Genomic DNA, 25,850 nt, shown 5'->3' on the forward strand with positions numbered 1-25,850 from the left:
GCCAGGGCTTTGTCAAGCCTGACCTTAAAAACTTCTAAGGAAAGAGATTCTACCACCTCCCTAAGTAACGCATTCCAGTGTTTCACCACCCTCCTAGTGAAAAAGTTTTTCCTAATATCCAACCTAAATCTCCCCCACTGCAACTTGAGACCATTACTCCTTGTCCTGTCCTCTTCTACCACTGAGAATAGTCTAGAACCATCCTCTTTGGAACCACCTCTCAGGTAGTTGAAAGCAGCTATCAAATCCCCCCTCATTCTTCTCTTCTGTAGACTAAACAATCCCAGTTCCCTCAGCATCTCCTCATAAGTCATGTGTTCCAGACCCCTAATCATTTTTGTTGCCCTTCGCTGGACTCTCTCCAATTTATCCACATCCTTCTTGTAGTGTGGGGCCCAAAACTGGACACAGTACTCCAGATGAGGCCTCACCAATGTCGAATAGAGGGGAACGATCACATCCCTCGATCTGCTGGCTATGCCCCTACTTATACATCCCAAAATGCCATTGGCCTTCTTGGCAACTGTTGACTCATATCCAGCTTCTCATCCACTGTCACCCCTAGGTCCTTTTCCGCAGAACTGCTGCCTAGCCATTCGGTCCCTAGTCTGTAGCAGTGCATTGGGTTCTTCTGTCCTAAGTGCAGGACTCTGCACTTGTCCTGGTTGAACCTCATCAGATTTCTTTTGGCCCAATCCTCCAATTTGTCTAGGTCCCTCTGTATCCTATCCCTGTCCTCCAGCGTATCTACCACTCCTCCTAGTTTAGTATCATCCGCAAATTTGCTGAGAGTGCAATCCACACCATCCTCCAGATCATTTATGAAGATATTGAACAAAACCAGCCCCAGGACCAACCCTTGGGGCACTCCACTTGATACCGGCTGCCAACTAGACATGGAGCCATTGATCACTACCCGTTGAGCCCGACAATCTAGCCAACTTTCTACCCACCTTATAGTGCATTCATCCAGCCCATACTTCTTTAACTTGCTGGCAAGAATACTGTAGGAGACCGTATCAAAAGCTTTGCTAAAGTCAAGAAACAATACATCCACTGCTTTCCCTTCATCCACAGAACCAGTAATCTCATCATAGAAGGCGATTAGATTAGTCAGGCATGACCTTCCTTTGGTGAATCCATGCTGACTCTTCCTGATCACTCTCCTCTCATGTAAATGCTTCAGGATTGATTCCTTGAGGACCTGCTCCATGATTTTTCCGGGGACTGAGGTGAGGCTGACTGGCCTGTAGTTCCCAGGATCCTCCTCCTTCCCTTTTTTGTTATTTGTTCTTCTTTGAGTAGTGTCCCTCTGGGTGCTCCACTCTAGGTGCTCTGGCACCCCCTGCGCCTTTGATCAGAGATTTTTCATAGCAATGTCCATTTGGCCCGTGCACATGTGTTATTCCACCTCATGCTCCATGCCGTTGCTGTATAGCACTACGTGAGCTAACCTTCCTCAGTTCCTTCTCAACTGCCCAAGCTTGAGACGGAGCCTCAGCTAGTTGTCGAAGTTGAGTTTTTTGCCTCAACTGTGTTCTTTTAGCTTTTGTACTTAGTGTATTACAGTAGTTAGTACTTAGTAATAGTTTAGTTATAGTCATATTTTTTATAAAAATATATCTAAAAAATATATATAGCTTTTAGATAGTTCCCCCATTCCACCCCCGGGGAGTTTTTCACCCTTTCCATGGCATGTTCTCCTGGCTTCAAGTGTTGCTTGTCATGTCAAGAGGGAATCCTGGGGAGCGACGGACACTCCTGCTGCATCCATTGCTTTGGGGAATCTCTCATATTTCCCAAAATTGAAACTTCTGTCTGGTGTTAAAATCAAGAGCCAGAACAACCTGGAGATAAAACTTCAACTCCTTATAATGGAGATCTTGCTGCATCCAGCCTCTGACCCAGGTCAGGAGCCCCCTCATATGATGGTTTCTAAGTCAGCTGCCTCTTCTATCTCAGCAATGCACTCCTCAAGGACATGTGAGAGGAAGACCCTAGATTCCTCTCGTAAATATTCCAAAGACCATGCCCCAAGTTCTCTAGATAGAGAATCTACCTCAAAGAAGTCAAAGGCATTAGCTCCCCCAGATCCCATTGGTCTCCAACATGGTATCCACAAGTCTGATGGTTCTTCGGGTACTGAGAGCTCCACCAAGCCTAGACACTCTAATGTATCAGGCTCTGAGAGGCCATTGGTAGTGACAAGAGACTACGGTGGCAAGAAGAGCTCTACCGCAGTACAGAAAAAGAGTGCTTGGACTCCATCTGGATTTCCCTGGGAGTTTTCAAAACTCATGCTACCCTCTACTCCTTCAGCTACCATTACTTCAGCTTAAGCCATGGCCACAGTACAACAACAGTCTTGGTACGGCCAGAATTCCAATTTCCCCAAGACCTCAGAGTGTCAGAGACTCCTGATTCACTATTGCTCAGCTCTGATCTTTCCTGATACCGAGAACTTCCAGATCTCCAAATGCCTACCAGGTACCGATGGTGGTATCTCACAGTTCCTCAGTACCAAGAGCTCCAGATCCCCATACACCCGTCCAATGTTAATGGTTGTACCTCAAGTTCCTTCTGCTGCCACACCATTACCAAGTGACTCAGAGAAAGGGGATTCTGATGAACACTCTTCCTCAGTCTCCCAAATATCTGTGCAAAGCTCTTCACTCCGCCCCCATGAAGGCTGTTTTGCTGAGATCCCTGAGGAGCCTGAGCTCACTCATGAGTCCACAGCTACCATCCCACTGGGGTGAGCACCTGCGGAATCCGCCACCCGTGCCATATGCACCACCCATGGGCCATACTGGAACCCCTGGGTGGCTTATTGCCATGAGTTCTCTAGGGCTCAAGCTCTGTCCTTCGTAGAGACAGACAACCCTCCTCATCCTCCCTTTCCAGGAGACTAGAGCCTCAGGAAGAGACTTTTGAGGAACAGGAGGCCAGGGTTGACAAGCAGATTTTTCCAACTCTGAACATCTCTTCTTTATCCCCAGATGAAGCTGTCAATGCCACCTCACCATCCCTGGCTGACCATTTTAAGCAGTTTCAGGATCTCATCAGGAGTGTCACAGATTCTTTACAGATCCCTGTCAAGGAGATGGAAGAACTGCATCATAAGCTGTTTGACAGCCTCCCTACTGCCTCCTCTGCCCACATTGCCCTGCCAGTAAATGATCCTGCAAATGTCATCTGCCGTACATCAGCCTCAATTCCTCCCATGTACAAGAGGGCAAACAAAAAATATTGTGTTGCTTCTCAGGAGTTAGAATTTTTATTTTCTCACCCATTTCCTTACTCCTTGGGGGTCGAGGCGGTTAACGAATGTGGAAGACAGCACCACGCTAAAGCTATGCCCTATGATAAAAATCTGAAATGTCTCAACTGCCTTGGTACCTCCCTTTTGACGGCATTAAGGTGTTCACTGGCAACATGGATGAATCTCTGCACACATTAAAAGATCCCAGGGCCACTCTATATCATCTGTGGAGCTACAGGCCTGCCCAGAAGAGAACATTTAGTAGGTCTGTAATGGGGTCTACAAACCCTAAACTGAGCATAGACAGAAAAGCGAGGAGAGCCTCTCCTGTTTACAAGCAAGCAGATTGACCACACTCCCACACAGCTGCCAGAGCATGGAGATAGGCACCCACAGCTGCAGCAGCCAGTAGGGGAAACAAGGCCTGCTATAAAGGGGAGAGTACAGAGAAGCAAAGGGGGATAGAAAGGTCTGGGGCAGCAAAAGGGAAACACCCCTGCACCAGGCTACCTCCATGAACAGAGACTGAAGCAGACTGCTAGACTTATTTAGAGATGAGGGTCCAAAAATTGCCCTATCCATGTTCCTTGAGTCTGTCACGATAAGACAGTGTGTATTCCTTAAATGTTAACAAACAGATGGGCACAGGTACCGTATTTCTGCGGCGGCACAAACTCAGGTTAAGCTAGACAGAAGCCACTTCAATTAAAATATTTGTTACAGTCTTTCAATCATTAAAATGTTGTACTATTGTTGCAGTAGGTCAAAATAGTTTGCTTTTGAGCATATTAAGTTTTGGCTTGGATCAGAGCAGCCTTTTTCCCCTCCTGTCAGAAAATATCCATATTTTCAACTGTGGCTGTACTCATAGTTACTACTTCTGGCTCCAGAAAGTTTCCACTGCCCTAAAAAAGCATATATAGCTGCTGGAGTCATGCAATTACTGGGCTGAGATCAGCAACAAGAACTCACCCCAGGGAGTGGAATTAAGCACTTTTATAATGTATTCGAAAGGAACATGGAATATTTCACCAGTGACAGGCACTCCAGAAAAAAATAGCAAAACACAAACAATAGTTCATGCAAAAAAGAGCCATTAAATTGTGCCAAATGGATGCTTGAATATGTGGCTTGAATAAATATGATTCCCTCGGTAAAGAGTATTTGACCTCGCTCTTATTCCTAACAGTTTATTAGAATAATTTTCAATGTATCTCATATTCTGTTTGTGCTCAATTATCTTTTCCACAGCATGCTGAAGGTATTCAAATTTTAAATATCAGTGTCCCAGACTGTTGACTCATATCCAGCTTCTCGTTCACTGTAACCTTTAGGTCCTTTTCTGCAGAACTGCTGCCTAGCCATTCGGTCCCTAGTCTGTAGCAGTGCATGGGAGTCTTCCATCCTAAGTGCAGGACTTTGCTAGGGGCTGGCAGATTGTAGCATTCTCAGTGCAGTACCAGCGAAGGCAGTTCAGGAAGGAAGGGACTGGTGAGTCTCCAACTCCTAAGAGTGCTCCTCCCACCATTAAAGTATAGAACAGAATTGAGCGCTCCATAACTTCATTGACTGGTTTTTGAGGCAGAATCGAGGTAATCCCAGAGTCTGAGTGCAGAGCTCCACCCCACATCAGGAGCAGCCCAGCAACCTAATGGGGGAAACTGGGGCAGAAGGAGAGAGGAGCTTGGCAAATCAATGGCTTCTAGGAGCAGCCTGCAACTGAGGAGGAAAGGGGGAGCATAGGTGTCTGTGAATCAGTAAGAAGGGTGAAATGGGGAGCCTGTAACCTGGTGAATGGAGCTGGGGTAGGGAAACAGCAGCGGGAGGCACAGCAGAGGAGCTATTGAGGGAGGGGACCGGATTTATGTATTGGTGGAAGGGGAAGAGCCCCCAGATATTTCAGTTGTTCTTTTTTCTAATTTGGGAGACAAAAAATGGTTGTTGGCGGGGGGAGGTTGAGGGGAAGGAGACCAGGTATGTAATTGCTCTCCCCAGTTCCAACACTTATTTTGAGCACCAGCCAGCCATGAGCACTAGTAAAAACCTTCCTGGCACTGAGCTCTGTTCAATTGTGGAAGAGTTTCCCACAGGAAATGGTGGGACCTCATCTGGGACATTTAAAACCAGACTGGACAATCGGCTAGAAAATGTAATATAGGTAACAATAATGCTCTAGAAAAGGAGTGGACTGAATAAACCAGAGGTCTGTTCAATCCCTAATTTCTAAGATTTGCCAAATGTAATTTTGTTTCTTAATTTAATTGGTCTGTATTGTAAAATCGGTGTGTTACACTGTCACCTTAATCAGCTCTGCATCAAACCTTGTTTTAATCTCTGAAAGACAAAAGCATTCCTGTCTAATGCCTCTGCTTATAGACACACAAGGCTTTTATGCAAATGCCAAGAACAATATACATGAAAATGTGATGTATAGAAAATAAAAGCTGAACCCACATGACAGTAGCTGCCGCAGCAAACACAGCACACTTCAGCTGTCTTTGCTCCCTACCCCACCCTCGCCACTGTCCAAAATGTTAAACTTCTTATGTAAACTGGTGTCAGATTTGACTCCTTTTTGTTCTTCTCCCCTCACATCCAGGCCATCAAATCCCATCATTTCTTTCTTTATAACATCTCTAAATTTTGTCCTTCCCTCTCCATTCCTGCAACTGTTGTGTGGTCATTTCTTGCCTCAGCTAAAGTAACTCCTCTACTCTAGCCTCCTCCTTCCTTCTCACCAAGTTCACTACCAGTCCATCCAATATACTGCACTGAAAATCTTTGCTCCTACCCCTTTGGACCATAGCATTCCCCTACACTACTCACTTCTGCATCCTCTCCTATGTTAATCCTATTTTTCCTTCAAATCACTCCTTAAGACTCGCTTGTGCTGTAATGACTACAGAATAACACATGGAGAATAGCTAGTTTGCACAAAAACACTCATAATACTGTTTCCCCATTTTCCTTCCCTGACACCCAACCCACTGCCTTGTTTCACCATCTGTTTTGTCTCATTATTAATCTTGATTGTAAGCTCTTTGGGGATATTTTTACAGGTATTACAGAACCTAACACAAAAGGGCCTCTGATTGAGGTTTCCATATGCTAGGTGCTACTGCAGTAGAAATAATACATAAAAACCAAGGGTCAACCTTTGTAAAGCTTTTTGCAGCTCTGTTGCTGCTTTTCTCTGGTGTTGTCTTTTCTCTAGTGTATTGCTACTCATCATCTCATTCCCTTCACGCTGTCCTAGCCTCCTCCCTAACTTCACCCTTTGTGTCCTTCTCCCATTTTCACCTTCATGCCTTTTTCCATGTTGCCTTTATGCTTGCAACAGTCACACTTTTCATATGTAGCAAACAACTACCTTGATGGATTTGGAACTGCTCTGTAATGATTTATTAATACTGTCTATTGACCTGGTTGAGATGTTCTCTGTGTGACTGTATTGGCTTAACACAAGAGGAGATTGTGTGTCTAAAAAACAGTCAGGAAGGGAAAGAATGGAATAAGGAATAAGCCACCTCCTTGCAAACACTTGAGGATTGTAAAAAGGGACAATGTCAGGACTATTAGCTTTGAAGATTTTGCTTCCTATCCAACTGTTCAGGGAAACCAGACTAAGACACACTACAGTGGGGGCATCTAAAGGAGTTGGGCCTGCCTAGTTATCCTCACGGAATGATAAGACAGACATGCAGTAGACTGTTTGTTTTTAATGCTTTTTGTCTAAAATTCTTTGTTTCTATTGTTTAAAATAAACAATACTTTGTTTTTAAGAAGGCTGTCTGAACAATGTATACACCGTTGATCACAGGTTTCAGAGTAACAGCCGTGTTAGTCTGTATTTGCATGAAGTGAGCTGTAGCTCACGAAAGCTCATGCTCAAATAAATTGGTTAGTCTCTAAGGCACCGTTGATCACAGACTCCCAGAGGGAAGAACCACAGGGTACTCTAACACCAGGCCCATCTGATAGTGGGAGAATTTTGGAATTCCACACCAGAAGCGGTAAAAGCTTGTAGCCTGGCACCTGAGGGGGTGCCTCAGAGACCAGAAAGGGGACAGAAGCAGCTACATATGTAACTGTGACACTGACCTCTCCTTGTTCAGTTCCCTCATGAAAATACAATTCTACTAAAATATCCCTTTCCAAGAGGGAATGGTCACAAAGGATTTGGAACACATTAGTAATGCAGAAGCTCTATAAATGTAGAGAGAACAGATACATTGGGCCATATTCTGCTCTGCTACACCAGTCTAATCCCAAGAGTGTCTTCACTGACTCTGGGATTACAATGGATTTACATTGGCATAACTAAGCAGAATTTGGTCCATTTGACTATCTAGCCACATTGGTCTCTCTTCATAAGTATGCCAGTTAGCTAAAATGCAAGAATGGGCATTGTCTGTTAATTTTAAGAGCTCTATTGAGAAACAGGCTGACATTCTGTCATGTACATTTTAAAACATGACACTGGACATGAAGTCTAATCCAACCTCCACTCATTTTTCAGGAAGAGAGATAATATTTTTAGACTCATCATCATAGTCCATCACATGTCATTATAATCTTTCTGTGTGACTTTGTGGTATTCAGCATACAGCCATTTTGCCTTAACTAGCATGATTGCAAAGCGCATCAACTATTCTGCTCTAGAGAACACTGATTATGCTTCCAGGGTATTAGAAACAAATACCTTTAATAGATTTATACATATTCTATTACAACCTTTCAGTCCCAGTTTTTGTTTTTGTTTTTGATCATCTCTCAGTTTCCACACTAATAGGGCAATCACTGGTCTTGAAGTTATCTTGAGACTAAGAAGATCCAATAAGGTTCAGAAAGCATAGACACAAAGCTCCCTTACGTTTGCACTGTCTGACTGTAGATGTTTTAAAGACTCCACCTGCAAATTGCATTTCCAGTGTCTGTTGGTGTGGCTGAAGGAAAATCATGTTAGTAATGTTTGGATCCGATAATTTCTGGGAATTTTATAACTAGTCAATTTAAAATTTCAGTACTCTGGATTTTTTTAAATGTCCCTTCACAAATGTTGTTCCAATCTACAAGTTCTTGCGCCCAGTGAATATGAGTCTTAAAAGTAAAATAGTGTCTCATACATATAGCAATGATCAGTCCCTTATTTCCAGATTTCCAAGGAATTAAATTTCTACCACCATCTTCAAAAAATAGATTTAAAGACTCCATAGGAAGCTGCAAGCCACAGCAAAAATCTGTTTTATTTAGGCTAATCTTAAACCTAATTGATGCAAAAGATCCTCAGCTGGTATAACTAAAGTAGCTGTACTATAGTCAGTGGAGCTAGGCCATTTGACACTATGTCTTAAAGGTCACCAAATGTGTGGATGCTTTTGTCCATTCCAAAAGGCCTTACAAAACTGGTACACTTCCATAAGAGTGAGATATAGAGCACGGGCCACTTATATAAACCAATTCCATTATAAAAATCCACAATAAAGGCACTCAAACACGCTTACTTCTGCCCTGTAACCCCCAACACAATAACCTGGCAATTATGATTGATATATATCAGTGCTTGTGTTCCCAAATTAGCTTAAAGACAAATTAGAATTTGTCACATTTTTTTCCCTTATGGCTCTACTACAGGTATAGTTATTTGCATGTCTTGCCTGTTAAGATTTTTGGATTCTTTCAAGTTTATTCTTGACTGAATTTCTTGGGTTTATAATGCTTGTTTCTGAGATCCCCAAAATATGTTTTATCCTCAATTACTGATGTATACTCTCAACGTGAACTCCATCTTAGTGAAGTTTTTTGTCTGGGAATTTCCTTTTTCAATTTTTAAACTTCTCATATATTAACAGTAAACGAGGAACTGAAAGAGAATGTAACCATGTGATATTTCTAAAGATTTGAAGAAACATATATCAACCTTACATTTTATTTTAAATTTTTGGGTCAGGTTCACTGGTATGCTGTGGCTCCTTTACACTGCTCTGGAGCACAAAATAGCCCAAGCAAACTTGTTAAACTACATTTACAGCTCCTTTGTATTGTCAGAGCAGCACAAACCAGCTAGAGTCTACACCCCAGTGACCCCATCCTGCCTGCCCTCCACATTCCTCTGTCCATACACCCCAAATTTCTGACCTCCACATTCTCACGTACACACATGCCAAATTTCCTTCCTTCCACGGTCCCTGAGTACACATGTATGTACACATTCCAGTTTCCCCTTTCTCCTTCTTTGTTGAGTAGATCTGGCACAAGTAGGTTTTTTTTAAAGAAATTTTTAGGATTAAGGGTAATTTTTTGCCATTGCTCTTCATGACTGTAAATTTCTCCTTCAACAGTGGCTGGCACATAAAATCTTCTCCTTCAAAGAAATTCATCAAGAACTGTCCTCTTTCAAAACGGCATTGTTCTCAGTGGGACTGAAGTCACAAACAACCCACTGTTAAGACAACTGTCTCAAAATAACTGTCATCTCCCCTTATTCTCAGTGGAACTTAGATGCATGCTGCCCTTAGCAAAGATGGCCACTCTCTCCCAAAGATTCCAAAGGGCGTGAAGCCACGTTGCCCTCAAAGATGGCAGCCTGCAAGAAGTAAGTGACGAGTCAGTGGCCATCTTTGCTAAGGGCAGTATGCGGTCTAAGTGCTATGTGATAACAGCTACACATTAATACTTTCAAAGGCCCGTTAATTCCAAATTATACCAAATAGATAAGTCTCCTATATATTTTTAAAATTTCTTATGCAAGTGACCTCTGGGGGTCAGGGTGAGTAGGAGTACTGGGGTCCCACTTATTAGGCTATGACTACTGCCCCAAATTGCCTTAATCCAGCCCTGGAAATGCTGCATACTTATTCCACTGGAGAATTACCACTGATAGGCTTCACTGAATATTTTAAGGAAAGATTTAACTGAGGAGAGGGCAGCTTTTTGCATGTAAAAATAGAGAGGTCTAAGTGTAGGGCAATATGGTGGTGAAACCACATTGAAAGAAATAAAGTCTGGGACCAGGAGTGAGCATACGTTCCTCCTGCAACTGCATGTAGATGGACAACAAGACAGTAAACAAAATTGAGAGGAATATGTTCCCTCTCAGTCTCTTCCAGGTGTCATCTATCAAGGGCTACATGGAAAGATGCACAGAAACAATAAAAGGGAAAGGAAATAAAAAGGTGATTAATTGGGTGGCTTGGGAAAAGCATAGAAAGGAGGGAAAAGATTGAGAGAATGAAAGGTATTGCCAGATTGCGTCAACTTTTTTTTGCCGAATTTGGCAAGTGTTGGAGGAGGGGCATGGAAACTGGAGATGGAGTTTCTATGGGTTACTGGCACATTAGTAAGTAAGCATGGTATTTGTCAAGGCCTGTGGCCGATCTGAAAGACGAGAGACTGAGGGAAGTCAATATAGTCCTTAATTTTCTCCAAAGATGCTCAGAGCCATTGAGAGCAGGGGATGAAAGAGAAAGATGTGAGGATTAAGCCAGCGTTGGAATTGGTGAGTCAGACATAACAAAGGGAGAAAGTACTGAAGGAATCAAGTGTGGAAGAGAGGGTGAAGTTGGAGGTGGGCACCAACCAATGGAGGTGAGGGAAAGAAGAAAAAGACTGAGAGTTGCAGTGAAATTAGAGATATTGTAGGGCTGGAGAGCATGGAAGGGTCACTTCATGCCTCTAAGAACATATTGAACATTTTAAAAGTAAATTGTTTTAAAAAATACATTTTCATTTCATCATAGTAAATACAATTTAAACATTTGGGGGAGGGATAGCTCAGTGGTTTGAGCATTGGCCTGCTAAACGCAGGGTTGTGAGTTCAATCCCTGAGGGGGCCATTTAGGGATCAGGGGCAAAAATTGGGGATTGGTCCTGCTTTGAGCAGGGGGTTGGACTAGATGACCTCCTCAGGTCCCTTCCAACCCTGATATTCTATGTTTCTATTTTCCCCCATCCAGATGGTGAGAAAGCTGTTTTGAAAAATCACCTTGATCAAAATCCACAAGCACAGTGGAGCACAACAGAGCCCTCCAGAACAAGCAAAGATCCTATAGAAGACATCAACTCTCCAGAACAGTAAGTAGCATATTGCTGAGAACAGGCTAATGGTAAATGCAGAGAGGAACTGAGAACATTTTTTTAACCGGAGAGTTAAATTTTGGCCATGTTTTACCATGTTGATCTATATACAAATTACACAAAAATTGTTAAACATTATTTAGAGCACACAAAAATGAGAAAATGACAGTTTTTGAGTTTGCCTGTGCAACCTTAATGTAGGCCAATTGTTTATATGGATTTTGATACTCTTTAATGTCAATCACTTACACATTTAATGTCAATATTTGCAGAACTTTCCACTAATTTGGGGTGCCTCAGTGATTGTGCCCAACTTGGGACACCTAGGGCCTGATTTTTAAGAACACTCCATATGTTCAAAGCACTTTATAAGCAGTAACTAACCCGCACAACCCCTGCTCCCCACAACTAAATTTCCCTCAAATACTACCTTTCCACTAAACATTTCCGTTTTGACAAAATGGCATTTTTCAATGGAAAAAAGTTTTGTAGAAAATATTTTTACAAGCATTATCATCAATTATGCAGACAGCCGAACTAGTAGTTAAAAAAGATGTGAACTACTGCATTCATCCCAAACCACTGTTAACACTGAATCCTAATAATGTCTGCTTAGATTTCAGTATTGGTAGCTATTTCACTGCTGATGACTTAAGCAGAAATATCCACCTAATGTGACTATCCTGCATTCCTCAACCATTGCCCATGCCTTGTGTCATGCCAGAATTCCCCCAAATCTTCTGCCTAGCTGCCCAAATCTCCAGCTTTCATCTTTTTACAGAAAGGTTGTGTGGGTTCTTTGCCTTGTTCCAGTAGCCAGGGTTGGCAGTGCAGACCCACAGAGCATTGGCATACCTTATACAAACTGGCTGGTCAGGCCTAATGTTCTTGGTTTGGAATCAGAGTTTTCCTTCTCCTAGGTGCACTGCCTACTACAGCTGACAAGCTCCACCTGCCTGGTAGAGGCAAAGAGAGGTTAAGTGACTTGCCCAAGGTCACCTAGCAGCCTCATGGCAGAGTCAGGGATAGAACCCAGGTCTCATTGCTGTACCCTGCGCACTGGACCACATTGGCTCCCTTAAGGCTGTATGTTGCTTATACAAAAAACTGGATCATATTGAAAATTGTAAGGGCAGAGTAAAATATGTTTAATATAAAATAAATTGAATCTAGTATCAACATAAATAAAACAACAGATTTTGAGCTGATCATAATATTTGTTTTAACGTGCAATTAAATGGCCTCCTTTTTTAAAAAAAAAATTTACCTGAAGCTGCTGCAGAGTTTCCAGTCTGTCATGCTGGAGTCATTCAGAAACCAGGGGACTCTGTCATAGAGTTTAGGTCTAGATTTCTACAGAGATCACAGGTCTTTGACAGGTGGGCAGATCCTTGCCCTTTTGTAAATCCCCTTTGCACTGCTGCAATGGAGATGCAAAATTTACTTAAGGAAGCAGATGAGGTTTCCATGTGATAGGGTGTGGACCTGGCCAGCAGAATGGTTCCTTGGGAGCCTCTATCCACCAGCATAAGTTAGAGCAGCCCAGTTCAGCCTCCAGTAGCCCCCAAGATTGGGAGCTAAGGGGGACAGAAAGGTAGCAGCAAGACACCACTATGCCCCACAGTTATGCCAGGCATTTGTCTGGCTCACTACAGGATCTGACGTAGCATATATAGTTTCTGTTGTCAAAAGTGCACGTGCATTGGTGTATAAAGTTGTTGGAGAGATTTGTGGATCAGACTGTGCATCTAGCAATATTTTATGTAACTTATGTTATATGATGCCAGCTATGACTGAATCCACAGAAACATGGATTTTACTATACCTGTAGTGCCCTGATGCAGGAAAATCCACAGGGACTGAATTGCCAATGCATTTTGTTGTTGGAAAAATATACCAAGAAAATATTTGGTCAATTCACAAAAGCAAGGCCCACATTAAAAGAGGATGCACACACAGTTTGGTGAGATCGAGCAGTCTCCTTAATGTATGGATATTAGGTGCCTTTTCCATTTCAACCCCATTTACAAGACATGCTGTAGTGTGCATAGATTAATACACAACCGATTAACGCAGTACTGTTATATTAAAGATAGAGTTATAGCATGAAAAGATATCCAAACACAAATACTCCAGCACTCCTAATGCATATTAAGCACAAAAGAAATCACCATTTTGTTGGATACAACAGCCTTCCTTCAGGCTAACGATAGGTGAGGGGAAAATGAGGTTCCACGAAGGTAATGGTCTTGAATCTTCATTGCCTTGCATTTTATACAGTCATTTATACCTATACAAAGCACTTTATTAAGTGCTTCTAAATCAAAATGGTAGCATTCTACATGTACTTTGCACAGATATAAAAAGCTCCACCCTTTGCTTGCAGCTGCTGTCACCCTACAAACCATGTGTGTCAAGTGGTGAAGGCACATGCTACACTTGTGAGTTAGGCAACACCATGGCTGATACTACAGACCTCCAGAGGTGAAAAGGAGTCTCTCTAGCTTAAGTTAAAGAGCAGGCTCTGAAGCTGAGCTGTAGCAGACACAGATCCTCTGCAGATCATACACGGAGGGCTACATGTAACACACACTGACCAGCCACATCCCTTTTCCACATGCTGGGGAATGCACAGATGGGGTGGCACAGAGCCTTGAGCTCTTTGCCATGTGGGAATTTCCCTGTGCAAATTCACTGGTTTCCAGAAGCTTTGGGGCACTACAGCAGCTAGAATGGAGGCAAGGAACTGGTCTAAAATTTCTCTCTGTTTTCCCTTTCCAAACTCAGGCACTGTGCTGTCTGAAGGGTCTTTTATTTTCATTTTTAAATAAATGTTTGTGTTAGTGATTCTGTATCACTATATTGCACCTATTTTAGGGAGATGCTATTATTTATTTGTACTTGTAAAACAGGTTTTGCTAACTAGGTTTCATACCACTGAATGTGTACCTATAGGGAGAACGAGGACACTTTTTAGCCTCTGGGATTAGGAATTTACAATTTTTTATTTACCTTTTAAGAAGAGACCATTTCTTACCTAACCTTTGTGCTCTCCACAAATAGAATTGCACTTCTAATGTGTCCATGCTCACTTTTCCAGCGTGAGTTGTGGAGTATGTGTCTTTAAGGTTGTTAACACTCGGTAATTTGGTCAAAAGGAATTGAAGGTTGAAATAGTTAGGGTTGCTCTGAACCACTTGTTGGTGAAGCAGTTTAATAATTCAGAGCTCTAGCAGCACCCAGTAAAGTTCAGCAAATAGACCTCAGGAATGTGTGCCTAGAATAATTAACTCCAGAGAACTATATTTCCTCTTCACGCAAATATAAGAGACAGTATGACCATTTACTTTGGAAAATGTCAACTCATTCTTTCTGTACTAACCAAAAATCAATTCACTTCCTTTTATTATCAGCATACAACACTTACAGTTCTTCAAGTTCTGAAGCTCTGCAATGTAAAAAGAGGAGTTTTAGTTTAAAAATTGCCTCTCAGCATTACCAATATATTTGAATAATTAAAAATCTGACCCTTCGTCATAAAGCTGAATACTAACTGAAGGTACTAATCAAATACAAGTTGTAGGCATGTATGAAACTGATCACTGCAGAAAGTTCTTCCACTTCAAACTCATGAGTGCTGTTTAGATTAGGTCACTTTCAATCAGAATGTTCAAATTGTATTTTTCATGAGTTACTAGGAGTTAAGTCAGTGTTTCTAGAGGAAAGCTGATCTCTATGAACACTGCTTTAGATCATTGATCTGACTAGTCGTTCATTTACATGGACTGGAAGGGCATAGGCCAGACTCCAGTCCCCTGCAGTCACAGGCAACCATGTCATATAATCCTGTTCATAAATGTATCAAGTTCCATCTTAAAGCTACTTAGGTTGTTTGTCCCCATAAGTCCTACCAAAGGAGATATCAGGCTAACCAGCCTGTAGTTACCTGGGTCCATCCCATTTTAATTCCCTTTTTAAATATTGGCACAGCTTTTGCATTTTTCCCCAGTCCCCTGGAACTTCCCCAGGGTCCCAAGAACCAACATTAATGGTTCAGAGAGCACCTCATCCAGTTCTTTTAATAATCTTGGGTGCAAGTTAAACATTTTAAAATCTGCTGGACTGGGGAACAGTTGTTGATTAACACCCACTCACTCTAGTTACTGATGGAAAAGTATTTCATCATCGTTGTAAGATGTGAATACCTCATCCTTTCAAATACAGAACAGAAATATTTATTGAAGTAGTAACTGAAAGCAGTGCTGTCACACCAATTTAATTCATAAAGTCATGGGGGATGGGAGAAGCCACAAATGACTAAGAACTTAATCTGTTGCTAACAAACCATGAGTCCTAGTGATGTTTGAACCTGGTGATACTCTAAACAAAAAAAGCTCCAAACCATGCTTGTAGCTCTGTCCACCGCTTCACATTGACTTCAGTATTCTAGTCTTCAGAGTGATGTTTGGAGTTATTAGTATGTGTGTGCTGGTTGTGTTGATTTGTGTTGGAGTGAGGGAAGGTTTGTGCTGGGAGATTTGTGTTAATTTGTGCAGTTGATGAGGGTTGTGTGATGCTGTGAGATGCTATGTGCATTTGGGGTTATTGTGTGTGTGCGTTGTGTGGTGTGGATGGCAAATGAAGGATGTGTGCTGCCGTAAGGGGTTCTGGGAGTTTGGGGTTATGGCGGCTGGTGGGGGGGAAGTTGTGCTGTTTTGTGCATGGTTTTGAAGAACAGTGGCAATTGGTCACACAGGTGGGGCAGTTCAGCCAAGTAATCCCCCATCTGTGCAGTCTCCTTTACACAACTTATGAGACTGTTGCATGCAAATTACCTGTGGAGCAAGGGAGATGATTGGCTGAGTTACCTCCGATATCACAATGGTTTGGTGGACTCTTGGCATGTCACAGTTAGATGTCGTACTGTAGCTATTCAGGGGACACCATCATAGGGCCTAATCACATCAGCCACAGTATCAGAGGCTCGTTCACCTGCACATCTACCAATGTGATATATGCCATCATGTGCCAGCAATGCCCCTCTGCCATGTACATTGGCCAAACCGGTCAGTCTCTACTTAAAAGAATAAATGGACACAAATCAGACGTCAAGAATTATAACATTCAAAAACCAGTCAGAGAACACTTCAATCTCTTTGGTCACTCAATTACAGACCTCAAAGTGGCAATTCTTCAACAAAAAAACCTCAAAAACAGACTCCGAGAGACTGCTGAATTGGAATTAATTTGCAACCTGGATACAATTAACTTAGGCTTGAATAAAGACTGGGAGTGGATGGGTCATTACACAAAGTAAAACTATTTCCCCATGTTTATTTCCCCACACACACACACACACACACACTGTTCCTCACACGTTCTTGTCAACTGCTGGAAATAGCCCACCTTGATTATCACTACAAAAGACCCGTGGCCCCCCCCCCCCCGCCCCGCTCTCCTGCTGGTAATAGCTCACCTTACTTGATCACTCTCGTTACAGTGTGTATGGTAACACCCATTGTTTCATGTTCTCTGTGTATAAAATCTCCCCACTGTATTTTCCACTGCATGCATCCGATGAAGTGAGCTGTAGGTCACGAAAGCTTATGCTCAAATAAATTTGTTAGTCTCTAAGGTGCCACAAGTACTCCTGTTCTTTCTACTCTGTACTATAATTCTTAAAGTCAAAATAGCTGAGAACTTAAAAATTGGATGGGAACAGACTGTGAAACCCACTGGTGATTCAACCTGGTGATAGTATGAACATACAGAGATCTCAGCCATGCTTGTAGCTGTTTCCATTGGTTCACACTGACTCAGACATTCTAGGTTTCAGAGTGACACACAGAATAAGAATCCTGGAATATTTTTATATAGATGCTTTTCCTTCCCCCCATCATGATTGATAGTTTTACCATCCTTATCTAGTATTGGACCTACACTAGTGCTAAGATTTCACTTGTTCCTGATAAATTTAAACAATCTATTTCCATACAGAAGTGAAAAACCATCGATGTTCCATTCCCCGTACCAGGGGCGCCTGAACAGGGAGGCTGGGGGGGCCAGAGCTATGTCCTCCCACTTTTTACTGGCCATAAGGGCAAGCAACGGGGGAGGGGGCAGAGAGGAGTGATTGGGGGGGCAGGGTCTTGGGGGGAAGAGGTGGTGTGGGAGCGGGAGTGCGGGGGCAGGGCCCCGGGGTATGGTGTGGCGCAGGGGGCAGGGCCACTGTTCGGGCACCTGTGGGCCCCCCACACAAACTTTTAGGGTGCTTCCATCACTCCTGCCCGGTACAGTGCCCTGACCTGTAGCTGCTCTGTTTGCCAAACTCCGGTTGACTTCAGTTTGAATTGTACTCCTGAAGCAGCTTACATTATCGTCCATCTTGGCTATCTTTAGCAATGACAGGGATTTGCAATATAATCTATAGATAATAAAATACTAAACTCTCCTACACCAATACCTGGTTAGCCATACGTTTTCAGAATGTCCACTAATTTTGGAATCTCAATTTTTATGTAGCCATCTTGAGACACCTCATGAGCAGTCGTCATTTAAGGCTATGGCCACAAGATGTAGGTAGGGAAAAGCAATGCATGTTGAATACAATTCCATACAGATTAACTAACTGTAGAAGTTAAACTTTCACCTTCTCTTTAGACATTTTACCCCCTGCCCTTGCAAACTATGAGCTAGATATTTTTTTAAGACAGAGTTTTTGCATAAACTGTTATGTTTATTCCAATCCTCTTACCAGAGGCTACCCCTCTGGAAACAAAGTTTTCAAGTTAAAGTAAATTTTAAGTACAGTTAAAGCAAAATAGCCACCCACTGCAACCAACCTTGATGGAGTCAGCATGCTTTGTCTATGGCATGGCTGACATTTAAATGGGTGAAAAATCCCATTCAGTCTATTATGCAACTGAATTCTCTTGGAGTAGCTTCAAATAGCTCTTTAAAGAACAGTTTGTAATCGTCAAAGTAAGCAGTTTCACTGGTGGGAAAATAAGCTTTGGCAATTCTCTGTTTGACCCTGGCACCATAAACACAATTAAAAAGTACAACATCAAACTAATAAGGATTCAGCACGTGGAAGCAGCAAACACGCCACCTCTGCAAACGGGCATGATTCAATTGATACCACCAAAATAGTGTGACAGAGTAGCAGAGTAACAATAAGCGGATTTAATTTAATCCACTAGATGTAATGCCGTCAGTAGCATGATAAACAGTGTTAGTGTGTATTTAAAACATTTAAAGGAAATCTGCAGAGCCCTGAAATGGAAAGTTGAGTCTGTCTGTCCATGATGTTGCAGTTTGCAATCACTTACACCCCCTATGTTTGTCTGATGTATTGCAGCATAGTAATGCAGAATCTGAATAAAGCCAACAATTTTAAGTTCTCCATAGTAACTAATTTTTGGTTCATGAGCAGAGCAATGGGTGACTAGTAATCTATCTCCATTTGAGAGCATAATGTACAAACAATAAATGCACATCTATTAGAATAAGAAAGATCATCAACAAGCAAGCATTCAGGCATACATTTTTTTCTAACGACTTGTCCACTTGGGAAGGCTATAGGGCGCGAATGAGAAGTGCTATACTGTACTGTTATAATCCCCCATGTAGACACTCATATTCTGGTATAACGGTGCTTTTTTCCAGTTTAGTTTATGTCGCTTTGCAATCGGTTTAAGCTAAAGCAAAAAAAGAGCACTCTTAGTTTGGACCAAGAATGTCCACATGGGACTTATACCAGTATAACTATAACAGTTTAGCAATACCAGAATAATTATACCCGTATAAGTGGGAAAATCTCCCATGTAAACAAGCCCTAATTAAATTGTGGTTCTTGTGAAAGGTGCTAAATTGACAGCCCTGGAAACTGAAGACCTCAGTTTATCCACAGTACAGAAAGAGCACAGGCAGAGACATGGGAGGTGACTGAAACTTCACCCGGGGGAGGCGAGCTCCTTGTCCTGCCTCTTCCGCCCACAGCCCTGCCCACACTCCACCCCTGCTCTGCCCCAGGCCCCGCCCCCACCCATAGCTGACTCGCCAGTCACCTCTTCACTCCCCAGAGACCGCCCCCCCCCCCCCGGTCACCTCCTTACCCCCCACCCCCGACCAGACCCTTTCCCCACCTGCCACTAGACCCCCTTCTGCAGCTGGTTCACCGCTTACCTCCTCACCTTGCTGCTGCCCCCCCCACGCCCGGTGACACACTCTCCCCATTTCACCTTAAAGCACAGATAATGTTCCCCAAGGGAACTGAACAAGCAACAGGTATTGCTCAGTTACCAGATAGATTCTTCTCTGCGTGGTAGGGAATTCAGTGTATGCTGTATAGAGAAAGATGAAAAGCCAGGCTACCTGCACCAACCTGAAGCGCAATCTCTCCTTTTGAAAAAGTGCTTGTCATTGACAGCCTGCATGAAGGCAGTAGTTTAATCACCTTTCTTACACAGAATTCCCTGCCAGACTCATTTACTTAAATTGGGTTTGAATAAAATGACTAGATCAAAAAAATAAACTCACTGGCTATGTCAGCTCCTCCTTGAGCCAGGTTAGCAGTTACTTCTTCTGGGTACAGAGAATAACTGAAGGCTCCTCAATCGGAAATGGTTTTTAACCCCAATAACACATTTTCCTACAATATAAAAGCCAGCTGAATGGGGCCAAAAGCTTCCTGGGCATTGGCAAATGCCTGTTACATGGCTTCATTACCACTTTAATGGCTCTTTAACAGTTTCAGTGATCTGCTACTAGGTCTCTGGAAGGCTTTTTCATTTGTGTAAAGTTACTCAGGGATCCCCTCCTCATGCCTCCTGTCTGCCACTGACTCCCCGCCCGCATTCACACACACACACACCCATGCCCCACGGGGAGCGGGGGGGTGAGGAGAGACACAGCCAGCAACTGCCGGGCCCTCCGAGGGTGGAAGGAGATGAGATAGAGGAGAGGAGGAAGATTCACCCCAGGAAGCAGCAGCAAGCAAGTGGGAGCCTTGGGAAAGAGGTGGGAGTGGGGCACCACCGCCCAGGTGTCAGGTGGCAGAGACGGTTGTGCTAGAGGAGGCAACGCCTCCCCTTGCCTATTATATCCACCAGCCATGCACAGAGATAATAGAGGTTTCCACAAAGCAGTCTGCTGGTATGCCTCGACTCTGTTCTGGAAGGACCTCCTCCTTCCGGGAGGAGAGATTCGTTCAAACTCCATGTCCTCACTCTTCAGCATCTCTCTTAAGACTACCACTTATGATGGTGGGATCTTGTGATGTGAAAACCAGCCCACTAGGAAAACTGAGTGCCTAAAGTTAAGCTCCAAATAGACATTTAGGCATAAGTGATTTTTTTTTCATGAGGGCTGAGCCGCCACAGCTCCCATTGACTTCACTGGGCTTTGAGGGATGCTCAGCCTGTCCCTCAATTGGACCCAAACTGCAAAGGTAGACAAACTCTACAAAAAGATGCAGAGTTACCCATGGGTTCCTTCCACACCTCCATACGCACTTATTTGCTTTAGATGGATTTGCAAAACTGACTTCTTTAATTCTAATGTTTTTGAGCTAAAAATACACATAGATTGGAACTCATTCATTCAGTTTCTGTTCTGTCTAGTTATCCAGCGCTCAGAATGGTTGTAAATCAGCCTGTGAGTGTGCTCTGTTAGCTAGTTCATCCTCATTGCAAGCTAAAGGTTTTTTCCAAACATCAGCAGTCTAACATTTAATCTCAAAATAGCTGGGAATTTTAGAAAGTTGTGGTGTACTTGAAACAAGCCATTAGATTCTCTTGTCTTGTCTAGTCTAGTCTGTCAAAAAAAACTCCCAAAAGGGAAGTTGGTAACAGCCGTGGTATATCTCAACAGCAGCAAATGTAATGGTCTTGGCATTAACTCTCTCTGTAATAGCACAAGTCAGAGAAAACATTCTCACAGAAACCTGCAGAGACATCAAGCATTTGATATATTCAATTTTCCTCTTCTGCTAACATCTCTTTTCCCCTCTCTCTACAGTATACAACGCCGATTGTCTTTACAACTGCCCATTCTTCACCATGCCTACTTGCCATCCATAGGCGGGGTTGACGCTAGCTGTGCCAGTCCGTGTGTAAGCCCCAGTGCCAGTCCTCGGCACAGGCATGTGCCGCCATCTTTTCGCGTGATGGTTTCTGGCCTGTAGAAATGGGAGATCAGAGCTTCCTGAACTGCTTTTAAGTACTCAGTGACTGGACTGAACATCAGACGTAGAACTCTGCTATAAACATACTATTTGCTCTTACCACACGGAGGAACTAGTGCTAAGGCCATCATCATGGGAGTACCAGTGTAACTCACGTGGAAAGGCGAGAGCAAGAGATACCTGGAGTTTGATCTGTAGCCTTATTCATGGATCTTTTATTTCTTCACAAAGAAGTCATTGAAAATATTTCTTCCCAAATTTCTACTAGCAACAAGGAGGCTGGGAAATACGAATCTTGCAAAAAATGAGACAATTAAAAAAAAACCCACTCCACTGTCACTGTTACATGGCTGCTGAAAACATGGAACTATATGCTGTCCATGTAAGAAAAATAAAATGATAGAGCTATAACATTTATTGAAATAGATACACTTCATTTTACAAAAGTTGTGTTAAATTGTTGGAAGCATTCTGCACTGGTTAGTCTTGCTTGTTTTCATTTCAGAGAGGATTTTCAGTGGGAAAGGGGGATTTTGAGAAATGATTCCTGAAGTGTGATTGAGACTCTGTGTTGGTAATAGCAGGGTCCCCCTGTAACTAAAAACTCTACATAGGGCAGAAGCAGAGGTTGTAGCAACAGCCCTGAGGCATTACCAGCTACAGAGCTGCTGTTCCAAGTCAGAGCTCTTTACAGTTCTCGAGGGATTAGATGTGGTGATTGCCAGGTTCCCATGCTGACCATAAGGGACTTATTTTGACAGAGTTTCTGCCTCTCTTTCAAAATAAACACAACCAACCGTAATATACAAAGCCGGCAGAAAAAGTCCTCGGGCTGCTAACTCAATAAGCTGAGGATGAATGGGTAGTAAAGTCTTAATGTCACAGGATGGATTGATTTTCACAGTTTGTTTGAATTATGCCACACATAATTACAATCATACTAATTTAGTAGACAGGGGGTGGGTGGGGGGAACAGGGCACAGCACCTTGCGGCTGCAGGCAATTTCTGCAGGGTACATAGACAATAATATACACTACCTTTGCTTGGTACCTGTATGTGTGACAGTTGTAACTGGTAATAGGTGGTATAAACCAAGTTTGACCATAGAATATTTGGTTTGACTATGATAAATAAAGGTGTGGAAAAAGCATGAATTTTAATCTCTCTGTTGATCGGGGCTGATCGCGTTTCATATTTGAGCTCATACCTTAGCTCTACTCCCCTAAGCAAAGTTATTCTAAGGTTGTTGTAAGAGGTTCTAGCTGAACCAATCTTAGCGACATTCTCACGAACTGTAAGGGAGGCCTGATCCCAGTCTATCCTCCAGTATATCGGCAGTGTGATGTATCACGGCCTTGTCAGTTGTTAAGACCCGTGATTTTCTTAAACCAAATAAAAATATTGTCTTGCTAAAAATAGCAGTGGTGCCCCAGAATGCACTTGGTGTCTTTAACCAATGCCTGCCCACCTCACACATTCTGAAGTGACTATTCCACAGACACTCCCAGATCAGCGATGACTTTAACGAGCTGCTTTCAGTAGCTGCACAGTGGAGGAGGCTTATTAACAGAGGGACTTAATTGCAGCTTTGACAAACAAGCAAAAATCTTCACCACGTAGCCAAAAATAACCATAAATATAAATCTTCCAATGGGAGCATCACAAAATATTTCACTTGGCACATACAGTAAGAGAGATTATGGAGGTACCTGTAGCTTTTAGAACAAAAACATGTAAGTATAACACAGGTAAAATAGAATTCATTACTCTGTTTAAGCATTGATGTTGTCACTCAATGTGTGTTGACAGTATTCTCTTGCTTTATTGATTTAATCAGGGCCTGGTTTATTTTAAAAGGAATCTGTTAATTTGTAAAAGAGAAAAGGACAAAATTGTATATAATGTATACACAAACATTGCTGTAGAAATATTAATCCAACATAGCAGGAAAAACTCAAAAGTATTGGCCTGATGGAGGTGAGTGTGTGTGTGTCTGTAACTTTGTGAATACTGACTGTGTGCCGTTTATTAGGTTTAAACCATGCAGTACATTCTTTGTCTCAATGATACTGTAGTTTCTCCCATGACATTTTTTTAATTTCCTGCAGCATAACAAGACCCACCAAGTGAATATAGCTATTTAATGTTTCTGTTCTTTTATACTGCAGCAAAACAGTACTGTAAATTTATGAAGAGGCTGTGCCCCAATGGCATTTTCCAATGATGTTAGTGCACAAATGCTTTAAACTAGACTGGAACTGCCAGAAGAAAATGTAAATGAAAAATTTCTTGTATACCCTTATACTGCATGAGATCAATTTTTAAAAAATTGTTGCAAATCTGTTTTTATGAATAAAATATAGAAAATCTAACTTTGTGTAGCTCGATGAGTCCATCGCGCAAGGAGCAGCAAACCAAACTCTGGAGAAGGAGGGATCACAACACAATACATCTTTGTAATAACACAGAAAAGTAAAAATGCACGCTAATAGTCTGACTGAGTGCACATGTACCAAGATACAGTAGACCTGCTTGCTTTAGCCCTGGTTATGACTATGCATGAATTTTAGAACCTTGCCAATACCCCTCTCACAAACCTTTCTTTGGAATAGCCACCAAAGAGACTAGAGACTGTGAGGCACCAATTTAGACGTTATAACATTTACCTCTGTAACCCCCAAGGAGTTTATCTGGGTTCCTGGGGCTCGGTATGCATGAAACGCAAGGGGAAGCACTGTCCCTGGGAGGAAGGGGGACCAAGGACAGACTCAGAGTCTGCTAGGCAGCAGACTCTGGCAACCAAGGCCAAGGAGAGAGGAGAGTCACTGTTAGAGGCAAGGAGGCTGGCAGGGCACCTGCTCAGAAGAGGGGCCATGGCTGAGAGAAAGAAGGGGGTAGAGTCAAATGACTGACAAGGGAAAGCCTAGAAAGAAGAGCTAACCTGACTAACACTAAGTGAGATGCCATCCCCTGGGAGCCCTGGAGGGGGGGAAAGCCATTTTGGAGCAGTCTGGAGCCAGCCACAGAAAGGGCAGGACTGACTGTGGGGAGCTGGTGAGTCCCAGGCCGGCATGCAGGGTCCCCCTGAGAATTGGCCTCTGGGAACCTGGAAGCAGGATCCCTCAGCTTGGCCCTTTCCCTCTTCAAAGTGACTAGGGATGCCAACTGCCTAATTTCTGAAAACCAGACACTACAGTAGAAGCGCTGGAACCTCCCCACACCCTGGCTTCACCTCTTCCCCCCAAGGCCCCAGCCCTGCTTCACCTTTTCCTACAACTAGAAGGTAAGCAAACCTACCTATGTAATAAAATTGTGGCGATTTCTGCTTCAGTGAACAAGCTGGTTTTAAGCAGAATCTATCATGGTTTCATGAAAGCATGTGCTAAACCTCTCTGCCCCCTCTTGCACAGGCAATAGGCTTCATGTTCGAAATTGGGTTCTTCTGTTGGCTGGACTACCCCATGTGTTTTCAGGGAGTATAGTAAGCCAGGTCAGAGGGTGGGGGGGCGGGGAGTAACCAAGAGAGCATATTTATATGGAAATGGGGAGACTCTTCAAGCCAGTGCACTGAGTGATTTATAAACCAAGATGATAGGAGCCTGAGATCAGCACAAAAAAAAAAGGTTTCCCAGCAAATACCATTCTGATTGAACTTGGGTCCTTTAGACCAAATGGTAAAAAAAGAACGAGCACAGAAAGGGGTAAAGCATTCTGGTTAAGTGGGAACTCCGTGTAGAATACAGCCAAAGCACTGCTGCTATGAGAAACTCCGGCAGGTAATACTTCAAATCTCATACAAAAATTTACTGCACAATCCAGATTTAATTAGGAAGCAGAATGTGGGAAACCTATGTCTTTGCGTTCACTACTGAAAAAAAACATTGATCTGACGGGGGGTTACCATATTTCTGGTTCCCAAATAGAGGACACTGCCGAAGGGTGAAGGAGTGGGGGGGAGGAACAGTTGTGGCTGTAGGAGGGGGTACCTGTGGTGGGGATAGTCACTGGAGGTGGTGGGGGCAGTGTCATGATAGGAGGGCAGCTGGCCAAGGCCAGGACTCAGTGACAGCCGTCAGTCAACGCCTCCCTGGGCTGGGAGCTGGGGCCTGGATAGGAGCTGTGGCTTGCAGGGGAATGGACCAATCAGCTGCAGATGCGGGGGTGGGGGGGCAATCTGTACTCTTTCTGAGCTCCAGCTTGTCTGCTCTGCAAAAAACCCAGTCATTTCCTGTTATTTAAAGAATCTGCCCAGACAGAGAAAGGAAGCTTGAAAAAGAGGCTATGGCTGGGATAACCCAGATGTAAGGTAACCCTACCAGAGGGGA

General features: G+C 43.1%; 1 protein-coding gene across 1 annotated transcript in view; it reads left to right on the forward strand.

Moving 5' to 3' along the window:
• Window positions 1-23,855, forward strand: part of GABBR2 (gamma-aminobutyric acid type B receptor subunit 2) — an 813,006-nt gene extending 789,151 nt beyond the window's left edge. The window contains exons 18-19 of the mRNA XM_074945100.1: window positions 11,218-11,335; window positions 21,359-23,855. Of these exons, the coding sequence (XP_074801201.1) occupies window positions 11,218-11,335; window positions 21,359-21,524 (284 nt within the window). The 3' untranslated portion in view covers window positions 21,525-23,855. The remainder of the gene's footprint in view (window positions 1-11,217; window positions 11,336-21,358) is intronic.
• The last annotated feature ends 1,995 nt before the right edge of the window (window positions 23,856-25,850 follow it).

The sequence above is a fragment of the Natator depressus genome, chromosome 2, assembly GCF_965152275.1.
Source record: "Natator depressus isolate rNatDep1 chromosome 2, rNatDep2.hap1, whole genome shotgun sequence".
In the NCBI taxonomy this organism is placed as follows: domain Eukaryota; kingdom Metazoa; phylum Chordata; order Testudines; family Cheloniidae; genus Natator; species Natator depressus.